This window comes from Eumetopias jubatus, unplaced genomic scaffold (genome assembly GCF_037043125.1).
Source record: "Eumetopias jubatus isolate StellerSeaLion01/CBP00866 unplaced genomic scaffold, mEumJub1_p1.0 scaffold_9, whole genome shotgun sequence".
NCBI classification, from domain to species: Eukaryota; Metazoa; Chordata; class Mammalia; order Carnivora; family Otariidae; genus Eumetopias; species Eumetopias jubatus.
Genome location: NW_028274815.1, coordinates 140,846,411 through 140,866,239, shown reverse-complemented (window position 1 = coordinate 140,866,239; position 19,829 = coordinate 140,846,411). Strand labels below are relative to the sequence as shown.

Here is a 19,829-nt window from a genome sequence, read left to right as displayed (position 1 = left end):
TGCGTCACCCGCGCCCCGGAAGCAGAACTCGCGGGCTGCGCGAAGCCCCGCCCGTTCTGCCTTCCCCGGGCGGAAGTTCCTGAAAAGCGACTTCCGGTTGCGGTTGCGGCGAGGGGATCTGATAGGCGCATGCGCGGAGGCGCCTGACGGTGGCGAGGTGTGCGGGCGGCCCTGCAGGGGACGTGCGGGAGCGACCTCATCCTGGAGAAACCCTGCAGGATCTCAAAACTGAGCGTGGGGCATCTGCGCATTTCCGAGGAGACCCGCCTGTACGAGCGGGAGCCATGGGCCCCCTCCCTCTCTGAGTCAGCCCAGCTGCCAAGGACCCCTCAGAATCAGGCCCACTCATTCACCTCTCCCTTCAGAGTTGTCTCGGCCACGGGGCCGACCGTCACACATCTGAGCGGTGCCGCACACCTGTCTGGTTGTGGACAGCTGGTGTGCGGTGTATGTGTCGTGATTGTGGGCACACCTGTCTGCGCGTGCCCCGGTGTGCAGGCTCTAGCTCTTGGCGCTCAGATTCCGGAGCCGCAGTTCAGGCACCGGTCCCCGTACAGGCTCCGCCGCCACCCCAACCACCCCCACCATACCCTGAACATGGCAGTGAGGGTGGAGGCTAATTGGCGAAAATAAATAAATGCAGGAGATATGCCGGGAACAGTTCGGTATGGGACACACGTGGCCACGGCACGTGGTGAATTCCGTGCAAATCTCTAGTTGAGTGTGTCCTGGGCTTGGGCACTAGTCGGATGACCTGGTGGACACACATGACTACTCTGCATACACTTCTGGATCTCTGTGTGTACCTCTGCTCCTTCTGTGGGACAGCTGCTCCCACTTACACCCAGACTTCTGGCAGAGCAGGCATAACTTAAGGCCAAGTCTGGCCTTCTGCACCGGGCAGCCTCCAGCCCACCCGAGCACCTCTCAGTGGGGTCCTGGAGCAAACTCTTCCCTCTTGCCTGCTGCAGCCTCCTCGGAGCTTCTCTCTCCTCCCCATTCCCAGCCAAACTGCTTTCAGAGCCACATCCTGGGCACTGAGTCACTCTGGGGCTACAGAGGGAAGGAGAGAGACCCTGACTGGCTGTCTTCCTGGATTTCACATTGTGGTGGGGGTTAAGAGAAGGTCTGGGTCTCCAGGATGGCTCAGTCGTTAAGCGTCTGCCTTCGGCTCAGGTCAGGATCCCAGGGTCCTGGGATGGAGCCCAGCATCGGGCTCCCTGCTCGGCAGGAAGCTTGCTTCTCCCTCTCCCACTCCCCCTGCTTGAGTTCCCTCTCTCACTGTCAAGTAAATAAATAAAACCTAAAAAAAAAAGAGAGGGTCTGGGGAAGCAAGTGCCTTTGGAGAGGTCTGGAGAACGCGTGAATAAAGGAGTCAGTAAATTGAGGTAGGAGAATGGAGGGAAATGGTTGAGAGGGGTCGGTCTGGCCCTTGACCCTGGGCCCCAGTGGACAGATGATCCCGGGAGCAGGTAGAGTGCTCCCCTCCTGCCCCCTCCCTCGGCGTGGGGAAGATCGCTTCCTTATTTCCCTGCCTCAGAAGCCCCTTGAGATGTCTGGACCCCTAAAGGTGCACAGAGGCACTCGTCCTTGAAGCCACGCCGAGGTGTGCGAGATCGCCCCTTACACCCCGGCAGACACCCTTTGCATACGCAGACCTGCGCGCCGCCGACACACCTCGGAGCTCCCGGAGCGCGCCCGGCACTTGGGGCTCACAGGCAGGTGCCTCGCCGCGCAGACTCGCCGGGCGCGGGGACCGGCTCGGGCGCGGGGCCGGCTGGGGCGGGGCAGCGGCGCGCGTTCCCCGCCGGCCACACGGGCCGCCTTGCCCCCGGCGAGGGGCGTGTGCACCGGCCCGGGATCCTTGGGCCCCATGTTCACGGAGCTAAGGACCAAGCTGAGCCCCCCGCGAGGCCGCGCCGGGGCTGTGCGTGCCGGCTTCGGGGAGCGCCGGGATGTGGACGGTGAGCAGGGCTGGACCAGGGCGCGGGGATGTCGCGGGTTGGGGGCTGGGGGGGCCGAGAGGGACGGGGGCGGGATCTGGCGGACTCCAAGTAACGGCTTGGCGCGGAGTGGGGGGCGCGTCCTGGCCGAACGGGGTCCCTGGTGTCTTTGTCCTGAGCTGGGGGGGTGGCCTCAGGCTTTGGGGATCAGCGCACCCTTGGCTTGGAGGTTACCGGCTGGGGCTCCTGTCCTTAGGCCGGCACCATCCCGCGGTCCGCTTTTCCTTTGCGCGCCCTTCCTTCCCTAGCGCTTGCCGTGGGGCCGAGAGAGAGCCGAGGCCACAGCCGGGCTTGGGCGCCCCCGCCGCATTTTATGCTGGAATTCTGACGTTGGGGCTGAGAGGGAGGGACGGAACGACGGGCGGACAGACGGAAAGACGGAGATCCTTCCCCGAGCAAGGGCAGGAAATGGGCGGGGCCCGGCTTGGACCCGGACAGGTGCAGCGCACGCTGTGGCGTCCGACTGGTTCGCCCAGAGCTTCAGGCTCCTGCCCTGGCCCGGCCGGGCTCCGTGAGGCCCTGCGATGTGAGGCCAAGTGGCTCAGGAACCTGTGCCCTGAAAGATGCCAGCTTAGAATAAGTCTTCTTCCACGATATTAGAAGCCACATCAGGGCAGCGACCGCACCAGCCACACCCTCTGTTTGACCCTGGATCTCAAATTTAGAGTCACCTGGGGTCATTCAATTCCGGGAAGTTGCAAGAATGAAGAGGGGTTGCTAAATCCAAGGAATCTTAAGGGGTAGAAGGAGGGGGAGTGATTGGTTTTCCCCATTACTGAGACCTCCTGGGCACATCGCCAAACCCTGCCCTCAGTTGAGGGCTTGAGGTGTGTCCATGAGAGAGAGGGTCTCTCATTCTAGTGCTGAGAGCCAGTGAGGCAAGGGCCCTGACCAGGAACTTGCTTCTGCCTGCTGAGTTGGGACCTAGATGCTGTAAAGATGAGGGCAAGCCTGGGCCCAGGTTCCTCCCTCTCCCCAGGGCTCTACTGACTTGTGGACACCACACAGAGCCTTTCTTCATCCACCCATCCATTCACAATGTTTCTGGGCACCTCCTGTGTGCCAAGACCTGTGCAAGGGCTGGGAGGCGACCGTTCAGGTGTCTGCCTCCTGTGAGCCATGTGAGCAACAAAGGTAGAAATGACGGTGAAACTACAACCTGAGTGTAATGAAGTGTGTGTGGGAAGAGAGGGCACAAGCTGTCACTATGGCTCTCTGAGCATATGGCTGGGCCCTACACACCTGCACTGAGCAGCCCATGCCCGCTGGACACCCAGCATGCACAGGAGCTGTCCTGGGCCAAGGGCCCTGTGGCAGGTGGAAGAGCAGGTATCCTGGTTGCCGGCTTGCCCAGAGTTCATTCAGGCTTCTTGTTGATGGGTTGGCAGATGAGCACAGCAGGGCAGGAGCCAAGTCTCAAATGCCAGGTACGGCCGCAGAGCCTGGGTGCCTTCAATGGTGATGGGCAGGCAGCATACTCAGAGGGTCACCATCACACAGGGTCTCCCAGGACATACGGGCCTGGTCTCATTCCCTGGTCTGGGTTTCCTGAACCCTGGTTTGGTTCAGCATTCGTCAGCCCAAAGCAAGGATGACATCAGGCCTGTCTCAGGATAGCCCCTCACCAGGCTATAAGTCTTACGCTCCCTGGTGGGCACATTGTCTCTCTAATCTAAGCAGAATCCATCCTGCTCCCCAGATGCACTCAGAAGAGGAAAGACGTTCCCAGTTCATCATCTTTGGACTGGGTGGGGTACTCAAGACAGCCTTTGCACGCTTCCTTTCTACCTTTGGGGGCTTGGGACCCTCTCCTTTGTTGGAGGGAGGATGGGTTGAGCAGGGAGCTGGTTTGCAGAGAGATGATCCTCTGGCCCTGCCCCTGACCACTCTGATCAGGCACCCATGCTCTGCAGCCGCTGCACACTTCAGCTTCTGCCGAACCCTCCTGGAGCACACGGTGTCTGCTGAGAGCATCCCCTGCCACCTGCCTCGGACACCAGGCACCAGCCTCACGTGGCACGACTCCCGTAGCCAGAGGGCCGCTGGTGGCCGGCCTGTCAAGCTCCTGCAGCAGCCTGGCACAGAGGCCCCCCAGGTACCCACCCACCGTACCCACCTCAGCCCCTGCCCTTCCCACCACCTCACCCCAGCTGCCACCCATCTGCTCCACAGGGCCGGCTGTACTCTGACCACTGTGGCCTGTACCACACAAGCCCCTCCCTGGGCGGCCTGACGAGGCCTGTGGTCCTGTGGAGTCAGCAGGATGTGTGCAAGTGGCTCAAGAAGCACTGTCCCCACAACTACCTCGTCTATGTGGAAGCCTTCTCCCAGCATGCCATCACAGGTGCCTTGGGGGCGGGGTGTGGGGAGGGGCATAGGGAACCCCCCCAGCCAGCCCTTGTTCCCTCCATTCTCTGTTTCCTGCTGAGCCGACCTCTCCTTCCAGTCTCTTCAGTCTCCCCAGTGTGTTTCTCTGCCCGGGCTCTGCCTGCCCTTGCCTTTCCGCCACCTCTCACTTTCTTTCCCTGTCTCTCTAAATCTCTGTGTCTCTACCTCGCTCTCTCTGTCCTTGAGTCTCTCTGTGTGCCCCTCCTCTCTCTCTCTCTCTCTCTCTCTCTCTCTCTCTCTCTCGGCCTCGGCTCCTGATGCCCCTTGGATGCTGACCTTGGCTCGGCCCTCTCCCCCTCGCTCTCAGGCCGGGCGCTGCTGCGGCTAAATGGGGAGAAACTGCAGCGGATGGGGCTGGCACAGGAAGCACAGCGGCAAGAGGTGCTACAGCAGGTGCTGCGCCTGCAGGTGCGCGAGGAGGGGCGGAGCCTACAGCTGCTCAGCCAAGGTCAGTGGGGGGAGCCAGGAGTGCCGGGAGGCATGGGGGTGGGGGAGAGGCTGGGCTGGGAGGCCCAAGTGTGGAATGGGTGGCCTGACCTCAGGGGGCAGCCGCAGGCGCCAGTCAGGGCTGTCCTGTGCCCAGGGCAGAACGGAGATGCCCGAGATCTCCACCGGTCCTCACCCCCATCCACCCCATAGCCTCTTTCGGAAACACGTCCTAGCTGCTGCCTGGGGCTTGAAGCCCGGACCCCAGCACTGTGACCAAAGCCTGTGGCAAGGACGATGCAGACCTGGCACACAGCCCCTCTCGGACCCCGCCAGAGGCGCCAGGGGCTGAGCCCAGCCCAGGTGGGACCAGGATTGCCATCTCTGGTTGTGCATTCTGGGCTGTGAGCAGGTGGGGGCTGCTTGGGTGTGGCCCTTCCTCCCAGGACCTGAGCCCAAATCCACCCTCTGGTGCTGCTGGCAGCGTGCGGGGCAGCTACCAGGAGTCAGAGCAGGGTCTGGTTACCCCCCTAGACCCCCAGGGAGTCTCTTTGTTATTTATATTCCCTTCACCCACACTGATGTCAGCACCCCTATTGCCTGCTGAGTCATGCTCCCTCTGGGCATCCTGCCCTCCCCAGGGCAAGAGGTTTGTGTCCGCCCATTTGTCCAGTTCTACACCTTCACCCAGCACCTAGAGAATTGCCGGCAAGGGTGGGATAAACTGTGCAGGCTCCCTTTGGCCAGGGCCACCCCCACCCCCCATGGTCAGCAGCACCGCCAGGAGCTCTCCCTCATGATTTCTGAGACCCTCACCACACCCCCATCTATTCCCAGGACCTGAAGCAAGAGAGGTCTGGGGATTGCTCAGGTGCCTAAGACCTAACACAGCACCATGAGGACCCCATAGCCAGGATTAGCCTCAGCCATGTTGTGGCCTTGGGTTTGGGAGTCCAGCTCCTGCTCCCCCAACATTTGTTGGGGGGCTGCCCCGAGGCACAGCTGGGGGCATGTGTGTTCTCACTGCTCCTTTCCCAGGAAAATCCGAATTCATAGAAGACACTGTCCTGAGGGCTACTTCCCCCACACCCACCCACCAGGGACCCAGCCAGCCCCTGAGCAGCCACTCGGCAGGTCAAGGGGCCCAAGGTTGGGACTGGTGCTGCCCAGCAGAGGGACGGTGAGGGTGGTCCTGGTAGCCCCCGCCCTCTTGTCCCTCTGCCTTCCCATTCCCCGAGGGAACTCTGAAAATCTCAGGGACAGATGAGGCTGAGCCTCCAGCCTCTTCTCTGTGCCCTGAGCTGGCCTCCAGGTGGGAGGTTGGTTGCTGCAGGTCCCCAGTGGAATTTGGACAACTGGCCTGGTGCTCCCTATCCTGTAGGCCGATATAGGAAGCCCCCATGTCCTGTCTGGCCACCCTGATTGTCCCAGCCCACCTTGTGCCATCACGGCATTGTCTTTTCCGGAGGGTCCTTCCTATTACTGCCCCCACCTTCTCCCATTTTTGTCTCGCCCCCATGCCCCCATGCCCCCATGCTCTTGTCTTGTCTTCTTTGTTTTGCGCTTTTTTATATTCCGACAAAAAGACCAGAAATAAAGCTGGTTCTCAAGTGCCCCAAGTGTGTGTTCGGCTCCAGCCAACTGGGTGTTTGAGAGTGGGAAGAGCCCTGGGTGGAGGGGCCCCTGGCTGTGGGAGGAGAGGGTGCCGGCGCCCAGTTCAGGTGCCTCGCCGGGGCCACTAGGGGGCAGTGGCGTCGCATCTGGACAGGGCTCCTGTTTACCCCAGGGCCAGGTGGGGAAAGAGGCAGAGGGCTGGAGTCCTGGGCTCAGCCCTGTGGACTGCACCCGGACGCAGGGACAGAGGTGCATTACTTTCCTGGGGCTGCCGTGACAAATGAGCACAACTGGGAAGCTTAACACAAGAGAAACGGATTTTGTTCCAGTAATGCAGGCCACCAGTCTGAAACCCAGCAGGGTCACACTGCCTCCTGGAGCCCCGCGTAGAACCCTTCCTCACCTCCCCCAGCTTCTGTGGCTGCCCCAGGGACTCCTGGGCGCGTGGCATGTCACTCTGTCCCAGCCTCGGTGCTCACATCACCTTCTGTCTGTATCAAATCTTCCTCCTACAAGGAAACTTGTCACCGGATTTAAGGACCACCTGGACAATCCAGGACGATCTTCTCATCTCCAAACCCTTCCCTTAAGCAAATCTACAAAGACCTTTTTTTCCCAAATGAGGTCCCATTCATGGGTTCCAGGGATTTGACGTGGCAATCTTGGAGGGCCCCCGTTAAGCGCCCCACACAGGGTAATGCTCTAACATGAGAAACACACAGGTCACGACACCCCCGACACAGGTACTCACACGGCCACCAGACACACGGTAACACAGAGGCATAAACTGACCACCGGAGTCTGGACACACAGAGACACAAGGATGCTAGTATCCAGACCCACAGTACCCCCTGACACACAATGACCCCCTAACATACAGAAACACAGGGGGCACAGCACACAATGTCCTGACATCCAGGCATGCTGTAGCCTGGACACACATCTAAGATACAGGTGTCCCTCCACCCACACACACCTTGCGTCTAGTCATGCAGATACTAACATACAGACAGGTACCCTTTTCCACTAGTACAGGACACAGAGACAGACGCTGAGATCAGTCGTCCACACAGGACACAGCCCAGCACATATGGTCACTCAGACACACACCTACCAATGGGCATTGATGTATTACACACGTGAACATGCAGACTTACATGGGGAAATATGACAAACTTGTCTGCATCTCATGCACTGACCCCTCCCCAAATCCTGCATGTCCTGCCCCCAGTGTGGGCTCCGTCAATAAGGGAAGGACAGGACCCTCCCTCTTCCTCCTGGGGTCACGTGGGCCTTTCTCTGGCTCTGATTTCCAAGGGAAGTTCTAACCCACTGAACCCTGCACAGAGGGCCCCCACCCCTCTCTCTGTGAGCACTTTGTGCCAGCCATTAGAGAAGCAGGTCCCAAGAATCCCTGTGAGAACAGGCAGACCCCAATCTGACCTTTTGTGCCCTGCCCCCAAGCAATGCACCCAACCTGTTCCAGGGTACACAGAAGTGTGAAGTCGGGAGAGGAGTAGGGGGTGGGGAAGGGTGCACCTTGCAACTGTTTCCCAACTAGTACCTCTTCCCCTACTTCATTTATTCCCAAGTCCTGGTAGGGTTGGTGCCCCATTTCCCCCAGACCTGATACTGGGGTGCCCTCACAGGCCCGGGTTCTGGGGTACCGTGTAGCAAAGCACGACTGGCCTAGAATCACCTCCACCCGAAGCAGACGGAGGCTGGTCCAACGGTCAGTAGCCCCAATAGGGCCCATGGCCTCAAACTGCCCCAGCACTGCTAGGAGCCAGGCAATCCTCTGAGTGTGGCCACGGGGCTCTTTGGAAGACACCCAGATCCTGCTCTGCACGCGCAAGACTCCCACGGGCCAGGAGTTCGACTCCCAGGGGACGGTAGTCTCCATGGCTGCACCCTCCCAGAGCCAGCACCTAAAGGCATCTGGTCGCTTGGATCCGCGTACCCTGGGCTTCGAGCAGTTCCCAGAGCCCCTATAGTGCCTCAGTTTACCCCATTGCCTGAAAAACGCCTCTTGCCCCACGGGCGGCATAACTGGCCACTTTGCACCGGAGCCCTGACCGACGGAGCCGGGAGCGGGGACAGGGGGCCGGCCCGGCCGATGGGCCCCCTCCCCCCAACCCGTTCCTCCCCGTCGCGGAGCGGCTGCAGGAATACCGCGAGAGTTCGCCCCCTCCCCCCCACAGTAAAACTGTCAAAGGTGGGAGGGGCGGGAGCGCGCATGTGCGCAGCGCGGCGCGCAGCCTGCGCCGCCCGGACCCCGCGCCCCGCGCCCAGCGCCCCGGCCCCGGCCCCCGCCCCGGCCGCCGTCCCGCTGGGCGCCGCAGGTAAGCCCCCGGCCGCGCCCCGGGCCGGACCCCGGAGCAGCCGTCGCTCGGCCGCGTCCCCGACCCTGACCCCGCGCGCAGGTCGGGGGGGGGGTGTGGGGGCCGGGCCCGGAGCCCCCGCCCGCCGCACCCCCGCCGCGCCCGGACCCCCCCCCGCCCCCCCCACCCAGCGCCGCGCCCCGCGCCGGCGCCGCGCTCCTGCCTCCTCCTTCTCCAGAAAAAGTCGCCATTTTGGTTCACTGCCTTCGCCCCCCCGCCCCCCCCCCCGGGCGCCTGCAATCGGCCGTTTCGGGGCCAAGCCAGGGCTCCGCACCTCGGCCGCAGGTGGCAGGTGGGTGGCAAGGCCAGCCTCCAGGTGTGCGTTCCCTGGCCAGCCTCATCCGTGCGCCCAGCCTGGGCCCCGGTCCTGCCGCCAGGGTTGCTTGGGGCGCGCCCCCCCCCCCGCGAGGGTCCCACCCCTGCGACCCTGCTGGGCCCTGAGGCAGGGTGGAATCTCTTCCTCCTGTTGTGCAAGTGACAGGTCCCGGATGGAAAGAGGGTGTCAGCCTCCTAGGGCAGCCCTGTCCCCAACCCCCCAGCTATGAATTCTCCACCCAAGCTGGAGAGAGATTGGAAAGTGGGTTCTTGGCAGGCACCCACACCCCAGGCTGTTGGAGTTATCCTGGGGCTGGGGTGACTGATGCTGGCAGTCTCCTTTAGAAGTTTCCTCGTGAGGACTTCGGAGAAGTTTGTTTAGGCCCACGTAGACCCGTACCTCCCCCCAGGCTTAGGGTACGGGCACCCCCTTGGCAGCGGGTAGTGACTGTCCTTACCTTTTTACCTCAGCCTCTGGACCCCCTCTAGGCACTGCAGTCTCTCCCCATCTCCTCTGATCTAAAGTTAGTTGGGAACTGCCAGAGGGGCCCCCTACCCACACAACTGCCCCCAGCCCCCTTCCTGTGGCCTTGGGTGTCCCTGTGGGAGGATCCAGAAGGGCTGAGCTCAGAGTCCCTCCCCCCAGCTCTCAGGGTCTGGGGTCCCCCAGCAGAACAGGCCTATGGAGACCCAGCCTTGGGCAGTGGGGTATTCCTTGTGGCCAGTGGCTGGTGGTCTCTGGAGGAGTGGTGCTGGTGGGCCTGTAGGTGGGGGACAGAGAGGCTTTTGAGGGTGGAGGTGGGGAGGAGGTCAGCCAGGTAGAGGTTTGGCTGAGGGATTCCTGCTGGAGACAAGGCTGAGAAGAGGGTCAGATCGGAAGGTTCAGCTGGCATGGGGACCAGAACCAGGTGCTTGTAGGGTGCCCGGTCCTTAGCCACCTACGTCGCCTGGGGAACTTGCTAAGTTGGGGAGTAGGCTAGGGGCCCTCAGTGCCCATCTTGGCCATCTGCCACCTGTGTCGTGGAGAGAAGTATCCAGGGACGCCCACCCAAGTAGTGTGGCATTGCCTTTGGTCTGGGTGGGGCTGTGGAGAAAGGTGTCCCAAGGTCCTGGGCCAGCACAGCCCGTGAGCTAGCAGCCATACTGGTGCCATAATTGGCCCCTGGGAGGGATGCTGTTGACCTCTTTCCTTCTGAACACTCTCTACCCCCCCCCCCAGCCCAGTAGCAGGTGTGATTCTTGGCACTCTCTGGGACTGTGTGTCTGGGGACAGAAGAAGTCTGTGGGAGCTGATGAGGGTTTCAGGACAGTGTTAGATGCTTCCAAGATAATTGTGTCTCCTGTATAATTGGGGGGGATCTCATCTGGGCAGCCCGTCCCCTAAGCCAGAGGCCTCCATCATCTATTTTCCCATGTGGCCAAATACATAAGCAGGTAGTCTCTCTTCTCCTGAGCCAGAGAGGGGCCTGTTGGGGGGGCGGGGCTCAGGGCCAGCCCATTTCAAGTCTTGACTCAGGCCTGGTAGGCCTCACAGGTCTGTCCACTTGCTGTGCAGAGATGACTGATCCCTTCTGCGTTGGAGGAGGCCGCCGGCTCCCAGGGTCCACCAAGAGTGGACCTGGGAAGGATGGAGGCCGGAATGAGGTCCGACTTCCTGTGCTGCACGACCCACCAAAGTTGGGTAAGAGAGGTCAGGCCAAGGTCAACTCTAGGCGATCATCGCGGGCAGCCAGTGCTGGGTGTGGGACTCCTGCCTGGCTCCCAGTTCCCCAGTGGTCCGGCTCCTGGGCTGCCTGGGCTCTTGAGAGCCTTCCCAGGGTGGGGGCAGCCTGGGGCCCTGGATTCTTGTCCTAGGCTGACCATAGTCTCCCATTCCCCATGCTTCACTATGGGGGAAGTGGGGCTTATTCCAGGCCTGACCAGCCCCCTGGGTGGCAGGCGAGGCCGTGGGCAGCACAGCTTCTAAGCCTTGACATATCATGTGTTGCAGGGATGCCAGTGGCCCGGGGTGGGCAGACAGTGCCCAGCCAGGCCCCACTCTGCTTTGACTCGGGAAGTCCAGCCAGTGACAGGACTGAAGGGAAGAAGAAGGGGCGTCCGAAAGCTGAGAACCAGGCCCTCCGAGACATTCCTGTGAGCTCCTTGAAGGCTGGGGTGGGACTCAACGCTGGGATCTGCCTGTCATGACCACTGCCCTGCCTTAGCTAGCTTGCCATACATCCAGCCCCAAGCCCTCCCAGCCTGTGTCAGAGGGTCACTCCGTGCTTTAAGGCTTCGTGTTGTGGCCTGGGACCTAGTGGACCACGTCTGTGGGGCTTTAGAACAGGTCTAGTACACAGTCGCTGCTTGGAGCAGCCTGAGTCTGTCTGCAGTCCTGAGGTGCGGGGGTTCTTGCTGCCTGTCTGCCCTGCAGGCCTGGGGAGGGTGCTGAGTCTGGGGCTGGGCTTGGCAGAGGCCCAGCTGGCTGAAGGGTCAGCAGCCTCGCCTTTTCCATGCCCAGCTCTCCCTGATGAACCAGTGGAAAGACGAATTCAAGGCCCACTCAAGGGTGAAGTGTCCAAACTCAGGGTGCTGGCTGGAATTCCCCAGCATCTACGGGCTCAAGTATCATTACCAGCGGTGTCAAGGGGTAAGGGGCAGTGGGGCAGGGAGGAGGGAGAAGCCCGGGGCCCACCCTGCCCCACCTGCCTGTGCAGGGTGTGTGCGGGCAGTGGCCTCAGGCTGTCCTCCCCATGTCTGCCCTTCCCCTCAGGGCGCCATCCCAGAAAGGCTGACCTTTCCCTGCCCCTTCTGTGAGGCTGCCTTCACCTCCAAGACCCAGCTGGAGAAGCACCGCATTTGGAACCACATGGACCGACCCCTGCCTGCCCCCAAGCCTGGGCCAGTCAGCCGGCCGGTCACCATCAGCCGGCCCGTTGGGGTCAGCAAGCCCATTGGAGTGAGCAAACCTGTCACTATTGGCAAACCTGTGGGTGTCAGCAAACCCATCGGCATCAGCAAGCCAGTGACGGTCAGCAGGCCTGTGCCGGTCACCAAGCCAGTGACGGTCAGCAGGCCTGTGCCGGTCAGCAGGCCTGTGCCGGTCACCAAACCCATACCAGTCACCAAGTCTGTGCCGGTCACCAAACCTGTGCCAGTCACCAAGCCAGTGACTCTCAATAAGCCAGTGCCAGTCACCAAATCTGTGCCGGTTACCAAACCAGTGACCATCAACAAACCGGTGCCGATGACAAAGCTTGTGACGGTTACGAAACCCATGCCAGTCACGAAGCCAGTGACAGTCAGCAGGCCCGTTGTGGTCAGTAAGCCAGTGACGGTCAGCCGGCCCATCGCCATCAGCAGACACACACCACCTTGCAAAATGGTGCTGCTGACCAAGTCTGAGAACAAAGCTCCTCGTGCCACGGGGAGGAGCAGCGGTAAGAAAAGGTATGGGGTCTCCTTCTGGGTTGGAGGTGGTAACAGGGCCCAAAGTGGGCCCTCCTGCCCCTCACCTGCCTGCTCCCTGCAGGGCAGCGGACAGCCTGGATGCCTGCCCCATCCTGCCAAAGCAGGCGAGGCCGGAGAACGGGGAGTATGGCCCCTCCACCACGGGCCACAGCTCGGCCTTCCAGCTGAGCACAGACCCCGGTGGCAGCCCCCTCTCCCTGGGCAGCAGGCTCTTGGGGAGCAAGGAAGCACCGAGGGCCGCAGGCCCTGTGTCCCCACCCGAGGCGGGAGCAGAGCGCACAAAGCACAGTAAGAGGAGAGCGGGGGGGCAGTGGCTGGCATGGGGTAGCCGTCCGCTGGCCCAAGCTTCCCGATGGTTATTTGACCAGAACCTCGGCCCCTGTCTTCTCTCCCCCGAGTCAGGAAGGAAACAGAAAACACCCAAGAAGTTTACAGGGGAGCAGCCGTCCATCTCAGGGACCTTCGGACTCAAAGGTAGGGCCCTGGCCCGTTGAGCATCTGGAGCTGGATGCACACGTGTGACTGCACCCTTGGCTCACAGCTGCCTTCTCCTGTGTGTGCACGCAGGCCTAACCAAGGCAGAGGACAAATCCCGCATGCACCGTGCCAAGAAGCAGGAGGGGCCGGGCCCTGAGGACGTGCGGAAGAAGGTGCTGGCTCCGGCTAGCACTGTCAGCAAGGAAGTGCCGGCCCCCACGGCCCACCCAGCTCCAGGTCGGGGGGCTGCCGGGAGGCGGGGCCCAGGACAGATCTCAACTGTGGGGCAGATCCTGGACCACAGGGACTGGGGGCTGAGTGTGGACCGTGGGTCCTGTGCTTGGCATCCAGGGCGTCCGGGAGCCCCCACCAGTCCCTGAGGCCCTGGCCCTGCCCCACAGGTGGCCCTGAGGAGCAGTGGCAGCGGGCCATCCATGAACGGGGGGAGGCCGTCTGCCCCACCTGCAATGTGGTCACCCGAAAGACCCTTGTGGGGCTCAAGAAGCACATGGAAGTGTGTCAGAAGGTAAAGCTGCCCGGGGATCCGGGTGGGGAGGGGCTCAGAGTCAGCGTCTCACGGCCGGGACGTGTCTGCAGCTGCAGGACGCTCTCAAGTGTCAGCACTGTCGGAAACAGTTCAAATCGAAGGCCGGCCTCAACTACCACACCATGGCCGAACACAGCGCCAAGGTACACCCTGACCCGCCCGCCGCTGGCTTTCTAGTCCATCCCCCTCCCGCCCCCCCTGCCCTGCCTGCTGACCTTTCATCACCACGTGGCAGCAGAGCATAGTGGCTCCCATGCCTGACCTTGGACATCTGTGGCCCTGATCCTGGGCAGGGGCAGGGGCCCTGTGGTGGTGGGGATCTTAAGGCTGGGCCTGCCCCCCAGCCCTCTGACGCTGAGGCCTCGGAGGGGAGTGAGCAGGAGGAGCGGGAGCGGCTGCGCAAGGTGCTGAAACAGATGGGGAGGCTGCGCTGCCCCCAGGAGGTCAGTGGGACGGCGGGGTGCGGGGCCCACGTGTGGGATGGGGCCCAGCCTCTTGCTGGCCACTTACCCACGCCCGACCCCAGGGCTGTGGGGCCGCCTTCTCCAGCCTCATGGGCTACCAGTACCACCAGCGACGCTGTGGAAAGCCTCCGTGTGAGGTGGACAGCCCCTCCTTCCCCTGCACCCACTGTGGAAAGACCTACCGCTCCAAGGCTGGACACGATTACCACATGCGCTCAGAGCACACGGCCCCGGTGAGCAGCCCGTGGCCTGGGTCCTCCCTTCCTGGGGGCCGAGTGCATGAGGAGTCGTGAGCCTGGGACCCCCCCCGCCAAGGTGCCTCTGTGTTTGCTACTCATGGCCCATATGCCCCATGGCTCCCGTGGCTCCCGTGGTTCACTCCAGCCTCCCTGCTCTGCAGCCACCTGAGGAGCCTGAGGACAAGCCCCCTGAAACTGAGGACCTGCTGGGAGTCGAGCGGACCCCCAGCGGCCGCATCCGCCGCACGTCGGCCCAGGTGGCTGTATTCCACCTGCAGGAGATTGCGGAGGACGAACTGGCTCGAGACTGGACCAAGCGGCGGGTGAAGGACGACCTGGTACCTGAGACTGCCCGGGTGAGGACATGACTTAGCTCCGGGTCCCCTGTGGCAGCCCTGCCCCTGTGACCTGGGCCATTGGCTGATTGTCCAGGTTCAGATCTTACATATGTGGAGGGTGCAGTTGAGGTCCTTCAAGCAGCTGTGGGTATCTGGGCTCAGCCCCGGCCTGGCACTTGGGAGCTCCCCTTACGCAGGCCCACTGGGCTCACCCCAGTGTGCACCTGTTTTTACAGCTCAACTACACTCGGCCAGGCCTCCCCACGCTCAACCCCCAGCTGCTGGAGGCATGGAAGAATGAAGTCAAGGAGAAAGGCCATGTCAACTGCCCCAATGACGTGAGTTGGGGCAGGCTGGTGGAGTGGGTTGTGGGCACACTGGGATATTCAAGGACAAAGAGCTCAGGTATGGCCCTGGGGAGGGGGCCTCCAAGTGACCAGCTCACCTGTGATCCCTGGGCCTCTGCAGGGTCCTTAGATGGAGAGGTCCCGCCTGCCCATACCCCAAGATTCCTGGGGCCAAGCCCTGCACTCATATCCCGTGGGCAGTGGGTGCGTGTATATTTGTTGGGAGCGTCTGCTGGGAGGCCCTCTCTCACGGTTGCCTTCTGTCCCCAGTGCTGTGAAGCCATCTACTCCAGTGTGTCTGGTCTTAAGGCGCATCTTGCTAGCTGCAGCAAGGTCAGTCCCCAGGCCCTTTGTCAGGGTGGGGCGGGTGCTTGACACTCCCAGCCAACCCCTAGAGGTCCCCACACGTTGGGTGTGTGACCCTACCCTACCCCCATGGGGCAGCCTCCTCCATAAGCGCAGGGACTGGCCAGGGCCCAGTGGCCAGCCCTGCCGAGGGTACTCCAGCCCTATCCATGAGTCCGTCAGCCCCAAGTTGTTCTGCCCACAGGGGCTCCTTGTGTGTGTGGGTGTAAGTGGACACACTGACCTGGGCTTGGGGTGAGGGCCCTCAAGAAAAGGCTGCAACCCTTTCCCGGGGTACCTGCCTCTTCCCATTCTCTCTGTGTCCCTTATCTTCCCGTAGTGGGGGCAACTCCAAGGTCCTGCCACAGAGAAGCCTCATGGGTCCCGGAAGCCCACCTGTTGAGCACCCAGCCAGATGAGCTGTGGGTGCCTCAACCCTATAGGCACAAAGGTGCAGGCAGAGAGGCAGGTGCCCTGGTTGGAGCTGGTGTTTCTGGTCTTCCAAGGGGTGGGGGTGGGGTTCAATCTCTGGGGGCCAGCCCGCCCTGTGCCTTGCAGGGAGACCACCTGGTGGGGAAGTATTGTTGTCTGCTGTGTCCGAAGGAGTTCAGCTCTGAGAGTGGCGTCAAATACCACATCCTCAAGACCCATGCAGAGGTGGGATGGGCTGAGCGCCCTGCTGGGCCTGGGCGGGAGTGCGGGGGTGGGGGGGGGCGACGGCTTGTATGGCCTTGGAGTGAGCAGCCAAAGTTGAGAGATCTGCTGGTTTCCCTTCAGCGGGGCTTCTGGCTTCCCTGGAGGAGCAGAGAAGCTTGGGTGCTGCTCAGCCACCTTAGTGCAGTGGCCTGCCTAGCCCCAGTGCCCAGCACCTCCTGCCCCAGGGTCTACATTGTGTATTTTCTTTCCAGAACTGGTTTCGTACTTCGGCAGACCCACTTCCCAAACACAGGAGCCAGGACTCACTGGCGCCCAAGAAAGAGGAGAAGAGGAGTCTGGCGGGCGGAAAGAAGAGAGGCCGAAAGCCCAAGGAGCGGACCCCTGAGGAGCCCGCGCCCAAGATCCCCCCCCGTCGGGACGACTGGCCCCCAGGAGGCAGAGACAAGGGAGCCCGGGGCTCCACTGGCCGGAAGATGGGAGCCAGCAAGGCCCCTGAGAAGTGAGCGTGGTGGCTGGCAGGTGGGTGGGGCCTGGCCCCCACACTGGATGCCAGGTCCACTCTGTTGAGGGCAGGGGTAGCTAGCTCCAGCACCTCCTGCTCTCCAGTTCTCCATCCCCCACCCCTGCCTGTTCATCTGTCCAGTGGAGGCAGCCAGCCCCTCTCTCCTTCCTGAAGGTGCCCCCCCCCACCCCCGGTGCAGGCTGTGGAAGGCACACAGGGCTGGGGGTCCCTTGGGGGAGGGCCTGTGGCAGTAACAGACACACAGTAGTGTGCAGGGACATTCATGGGCCTGGCAGAGTCGGGGGCCCCGGGTGGGCAGGAGGAGGGTCTGCAGCTTAGGCCTCAGGGCCACAGGGCGGTGCAGGGCAGGCAGCGGGCCTTCACCGTGTGAGCTCCATGCCCCGTCTGCTTTCTCAGGCTCAAGGCTTGGGGGTCCTTGGTGACCCATGGTTCTGGGCTGATGAGGGCACCTGAGCAGCCTCACCTCTCCACCCGACACTGGGCCCCAGCACCCCCAGCTACCTCCCAGGACAGACCCTGAGTCTGACTGCTACCGTGCTGACCTGACAGCCTGCCCCACCGTGGCCTCCCTTGTCCTTCCGCCTCGGTCCTCTGCTTCTGTTCTCTACCTCTCCAGGCCTACCCTCCCCTGCCTGTGCAACCCTTGCTGTGCTTGGGCTCCTGCCCCACTGGCCCCTGTCCATCATGGTGGGTGGACTCTCTGCCGTCCCATCTCCATGGGTGCTCCCTGCCTGGGGCGAGGGGAGGGTTCTGGTCTGACCTGCAGGGCTGCAGGAGCAGGGGGTGGGGGGCCGCGTGGAGCACAGCTTTGCCTCCAGTCTCCAGCTTCACTAACGCCACTGGTCTAGGTTGGGGCAGTCCAACAGGTTAGAGATGGGCCAGTCTAGGCTCTGGGGTCAGCCTGGGACCCACAGGCATGTGGGGTGGGGAACTGGGGCCCAGCCCTGAAGAGTAATCCCTGTGGGAATCAGCCTTCTGTCTGCTGGTCTGGGTTGGCTTGTGGCTAGGCTCCCGTGGGAGTCCCCATCCCCCTTTTTTTACCTGCCCTTTTGTTTCTGGTTGTGTGGTCTTTTGATATGAGAGCTAAAGGCCAGGGAGGGAGCTTGCCCAAGGTCACATTGTGTTGGTGGCAGCTCTGTGGCTCTGTGTTGGGCCCCAAAGGGGATGGCTAGGTGTGCAGGTTGACTAGGGTTCAGGGCACCCAGAGGAGGTGGCCACACTGCCTCTGGTCTCCTCCCTGGGCCCCACCTTCCAACTTTGGCAGTGTAGGGAGGAGGAGGATCCTCAGAGCCCCTGGGTTTGGACAGAGGCTATTTCCCACTGGGGGGTGGGGGTGGGCTGAGGGCTCGGTCTTGCCGATCCTGGACGATGTGAATTTTGATATTTGCCCGTGTGCGTGTGTCTCCTGGGTGTAGTGGATGCCAGTCTTGTTGCTGTGACAAGTAACAACCTTTTTTTTATTCTGTTTTTTATACAAAAACACAACAATCTGACATTTTGGTGCTAAGGGTTTCCTGGTGCCGACGGTGGATCTGGGGACTGAGGGGGTGTCTCTCCCCTGCTCAGGGAGGCAGTGCTGACTGGGCACCTCTCTGCCCCGCCCCCCCCCAGCTCCCGTCCTCATCTAGTCCCAGAAGAGGAGAGGCTCCCAGTCGGGCTCAGCTCTCCTAGCTCTGCAGTAAGGAGACAGGTTCCAGGGGGGCCTCTGGGGCATGTCGTGCTGCCTGTCTCCAGCTTCTTCCTTTGGCCAAAAGGCTCTGACTTGGGCAATCCTGGCCTGATGTAGGGAGGGGGTATAGAGACATGGGCTACCCCCAGTCACACACACCTTGATTTGATCAAAGGGTAGAGGCATGGGCAGGTGGGTGTGATCCAGTGTCAAAGGTCAAGGGAGGGCAGTGTGGGCAGGGCTTTGGACTGCATGGGCAGAAGGGTTTTCTTTTCTGTGTTCTGGGGGTCACTATGGTGTACAGCTGGTGGGGGCAGAGGTGGGGTCAGGCAGCCACTGCAGGGGCAGCCTTGGGCAGGGCTGGCAGGAGCCCTAGGTGCATTTTGTCCTTGTCACCAGTGGCTGGAGGAGGTTGGACCTCAACACCTCTGCTGGGGACGGCCGTCCGCCCCAGCCTCTCAGGTACTTGGCCCTTGGGGAGTGGGGGGCTGGTTTTTTGCTGGGGGGTGAGTTTCCAGGTCGCCCCCTGAAGTCCACAGATGGTCCCTGGTTTGGGAACCCCGCCGAGATGTGTGGGAAGAGGTGGGGTCCTGGGTAACTTGATGTTTAGCACTTTAACCCCCTTCTTTGTCTTTAAAGTGGGTGTGGGGAGCTGCTGCCAAACATGGCTGTTGGGTCGGACCCCTCTCTCCCTTCTTCCTTGCCTGCTTCCCATGCTCTGGTGAGTGGCACTGGTGAGCTGGTCGGCAGAGCCCTCCTCCAAAGGGAGCAGAGCCCTGGGGGGGGCTCAGCAGGATCTGCCCATCTCCCGCTCTGGTGGGCGTTCAGCCAGGTAACCACCTGGCCTTGATTGACACCTTCGATGAGAGGGACTGGCGTGGCAGACCCCCCGGGGCATGGTGGGCACGGACCCTGCCCAAGACCCAAGCCCAGGGCACAATGCCAGGTCCCTTTCTGAAGATCTACCTCTGGCCCAGCCCACCGCCTCCCCCATCCTGCCCTGAGAACAGGAAGGGGCCGACTCAAGGGGCTGACACTTCACACAAAAAGAGGATGCACTTTATTTGCTTGTGCAAAGGCAGATGAGGGTGCATCCTGGTGTGACCAGTGGCCCTCCCATTGCAGCCCCCCTGCTGTCCCTCCGGTTCAGAAGGGAGAGAACGGGTGCGCCCTGGTCTGCGGAGGGCAGGGCTGTCCCGGTGTGTCCAGGTCGGTGGGCCCCAGGTGGCTTGCCCCGGAGGCCTGGGGTTCGGGGGCCTGGCCAGCAGCTCTGGCCCGGCAACCACACATCCTGTGCTTTGGGTTTCTTGGTTTGGGTTTTTTAATGCCAGTTCTCCGTACATAAGTGCATTTTGAAAGAGAGGTTCCAGCTATCACTTGTAACCATATATATACATATATATTCTATCTACAAAGTGTTTATTTGCAAGATGTTTTGACGGTGAGCTCGGGCCCTGCCCACCTTGTGACCATCTGTCCCCGGTCCTCGTCCCCGCCTCCCGGCCCAAAGTGGCGCGGGGGTGGGCCATCAACTGTATGTATTAAATATGACTGTATCAAATAAATGTTTATTGATTTTTTTCCAGGGGCTTTGTGCGGCTGAGTTTGTGGTAAAGCTTGGGGTGGGAATCCTTCCCCGCGGAAGA

At 61.8% G+C, this 19,829-nt stretch overlaps 2 protein-coding genes across 2 annotated transcripts; both read left to right on the top strand.

The window, feature by feature from the left end:
- The first annotated feature begins 1,755 nt into the window (after positions 1-1,755).
- SAMD10 (sterile alpha motif domain containing 10) lies at positions 1,756-6,431 on the top strand. Its single transcript, XM_028095723.2, has 5 exons — positions 1,756-1,964; positions 3,917-4,098; positions 4,176-4,347; positions 4,699-4,839; positions 5,031-6,431. Exons 1-5 carry the CDS (start codon positions 1,874-1,876, stop codon positions 5,051-5,053), a joined length of 609 nt encoding a protein of 202 aa, XP_027951524.1. The 5' UTR covers positions 1,756-1,873; the 3' UTR covers positions 5,054-6,431.
- A 2,301-nt stretch (positions 6,432-8,732) lies between these two features.
- On the top strand, positions 8,733-19,768 carry ZNF512B (zinc finger protein 512B). The gene is made up of 18 exons (XM_088026866.1): positions 8,733-8,773; positions 10,683-10,808; positions 11,118-11,260; positions 11,628-11,756; positions 11,880-12,556; positions 12,639-12,865; positions 12,980-13,051; positions 13,145-13,291; positions 13,456-13,580; positions 13,652-13,744; positions 13,946-14,044; positions 14,128-14,298; positions 14,466-14,660; positions 14,879-14,980; positions 15,260-15,322; positions 15,893-15,991; positions 16,243-16,510; positions 18,126-19,768. The coding sequence occupies exons 2-17, from the start codon at positions 10,685-10,687 to the stop codon at positions 16,492-16,494; spliced, it is 2,718 nt and encodes a 905-aa protein (XP_087882992.1). The 5' UTR covers positions 8,733-8,773; positions 10,683-10,684; the 3' UTR covers positions 16,495-16,510; positions 18,126-19,768.
- Positions 19,769-19,829: the final 61 nt, after the last annotated feature.

Coding starts and splice junctions, on each gene's coding strand:
- SAMD10 (XM_028095723.2), top strand. CDS start 1,874: ATGTTCACGGAGCTAAGGACCAAGCTGAGCCCCCCGCGAGGCCGCGCC. Junction 4,099..4,175: donor CTGGCACAGAGGCCCCCCAG/GTACCCACCCAC, acceptor TCTGCTCCACAG/GGCCGGCTGTACTCTGACCA. Junction 4,348..4,698: donor CTCCCAGCATGCCATCACAG/GTGCCTTGGGGG, acceptor CCTCGCTCTCAG/GCCGGGCGCTGCTGCGGCTA.
- ZNF512B (XM_088026866.1), top strand. CDS start 10,685: ATGACTGATCCCTTCTGCGTTGGAGGAGGCCGCCGGCTCCCAGGGTCC. Junction 11,757..11,879: donor ATTACCAGCGGTGTCAAGGG/GTAAGGGGCAGT, acceptor CCTTCCCCTCAG/GGCGCCATCCCAGAAAGGCT. Junction 13,745..13,945: donor TGGCCGAACACAGCGCCAAG/GTACACCCTGAC, acceptor CCTGCCCCCCAG/CCCTCTGACGCTGAGGCCTC.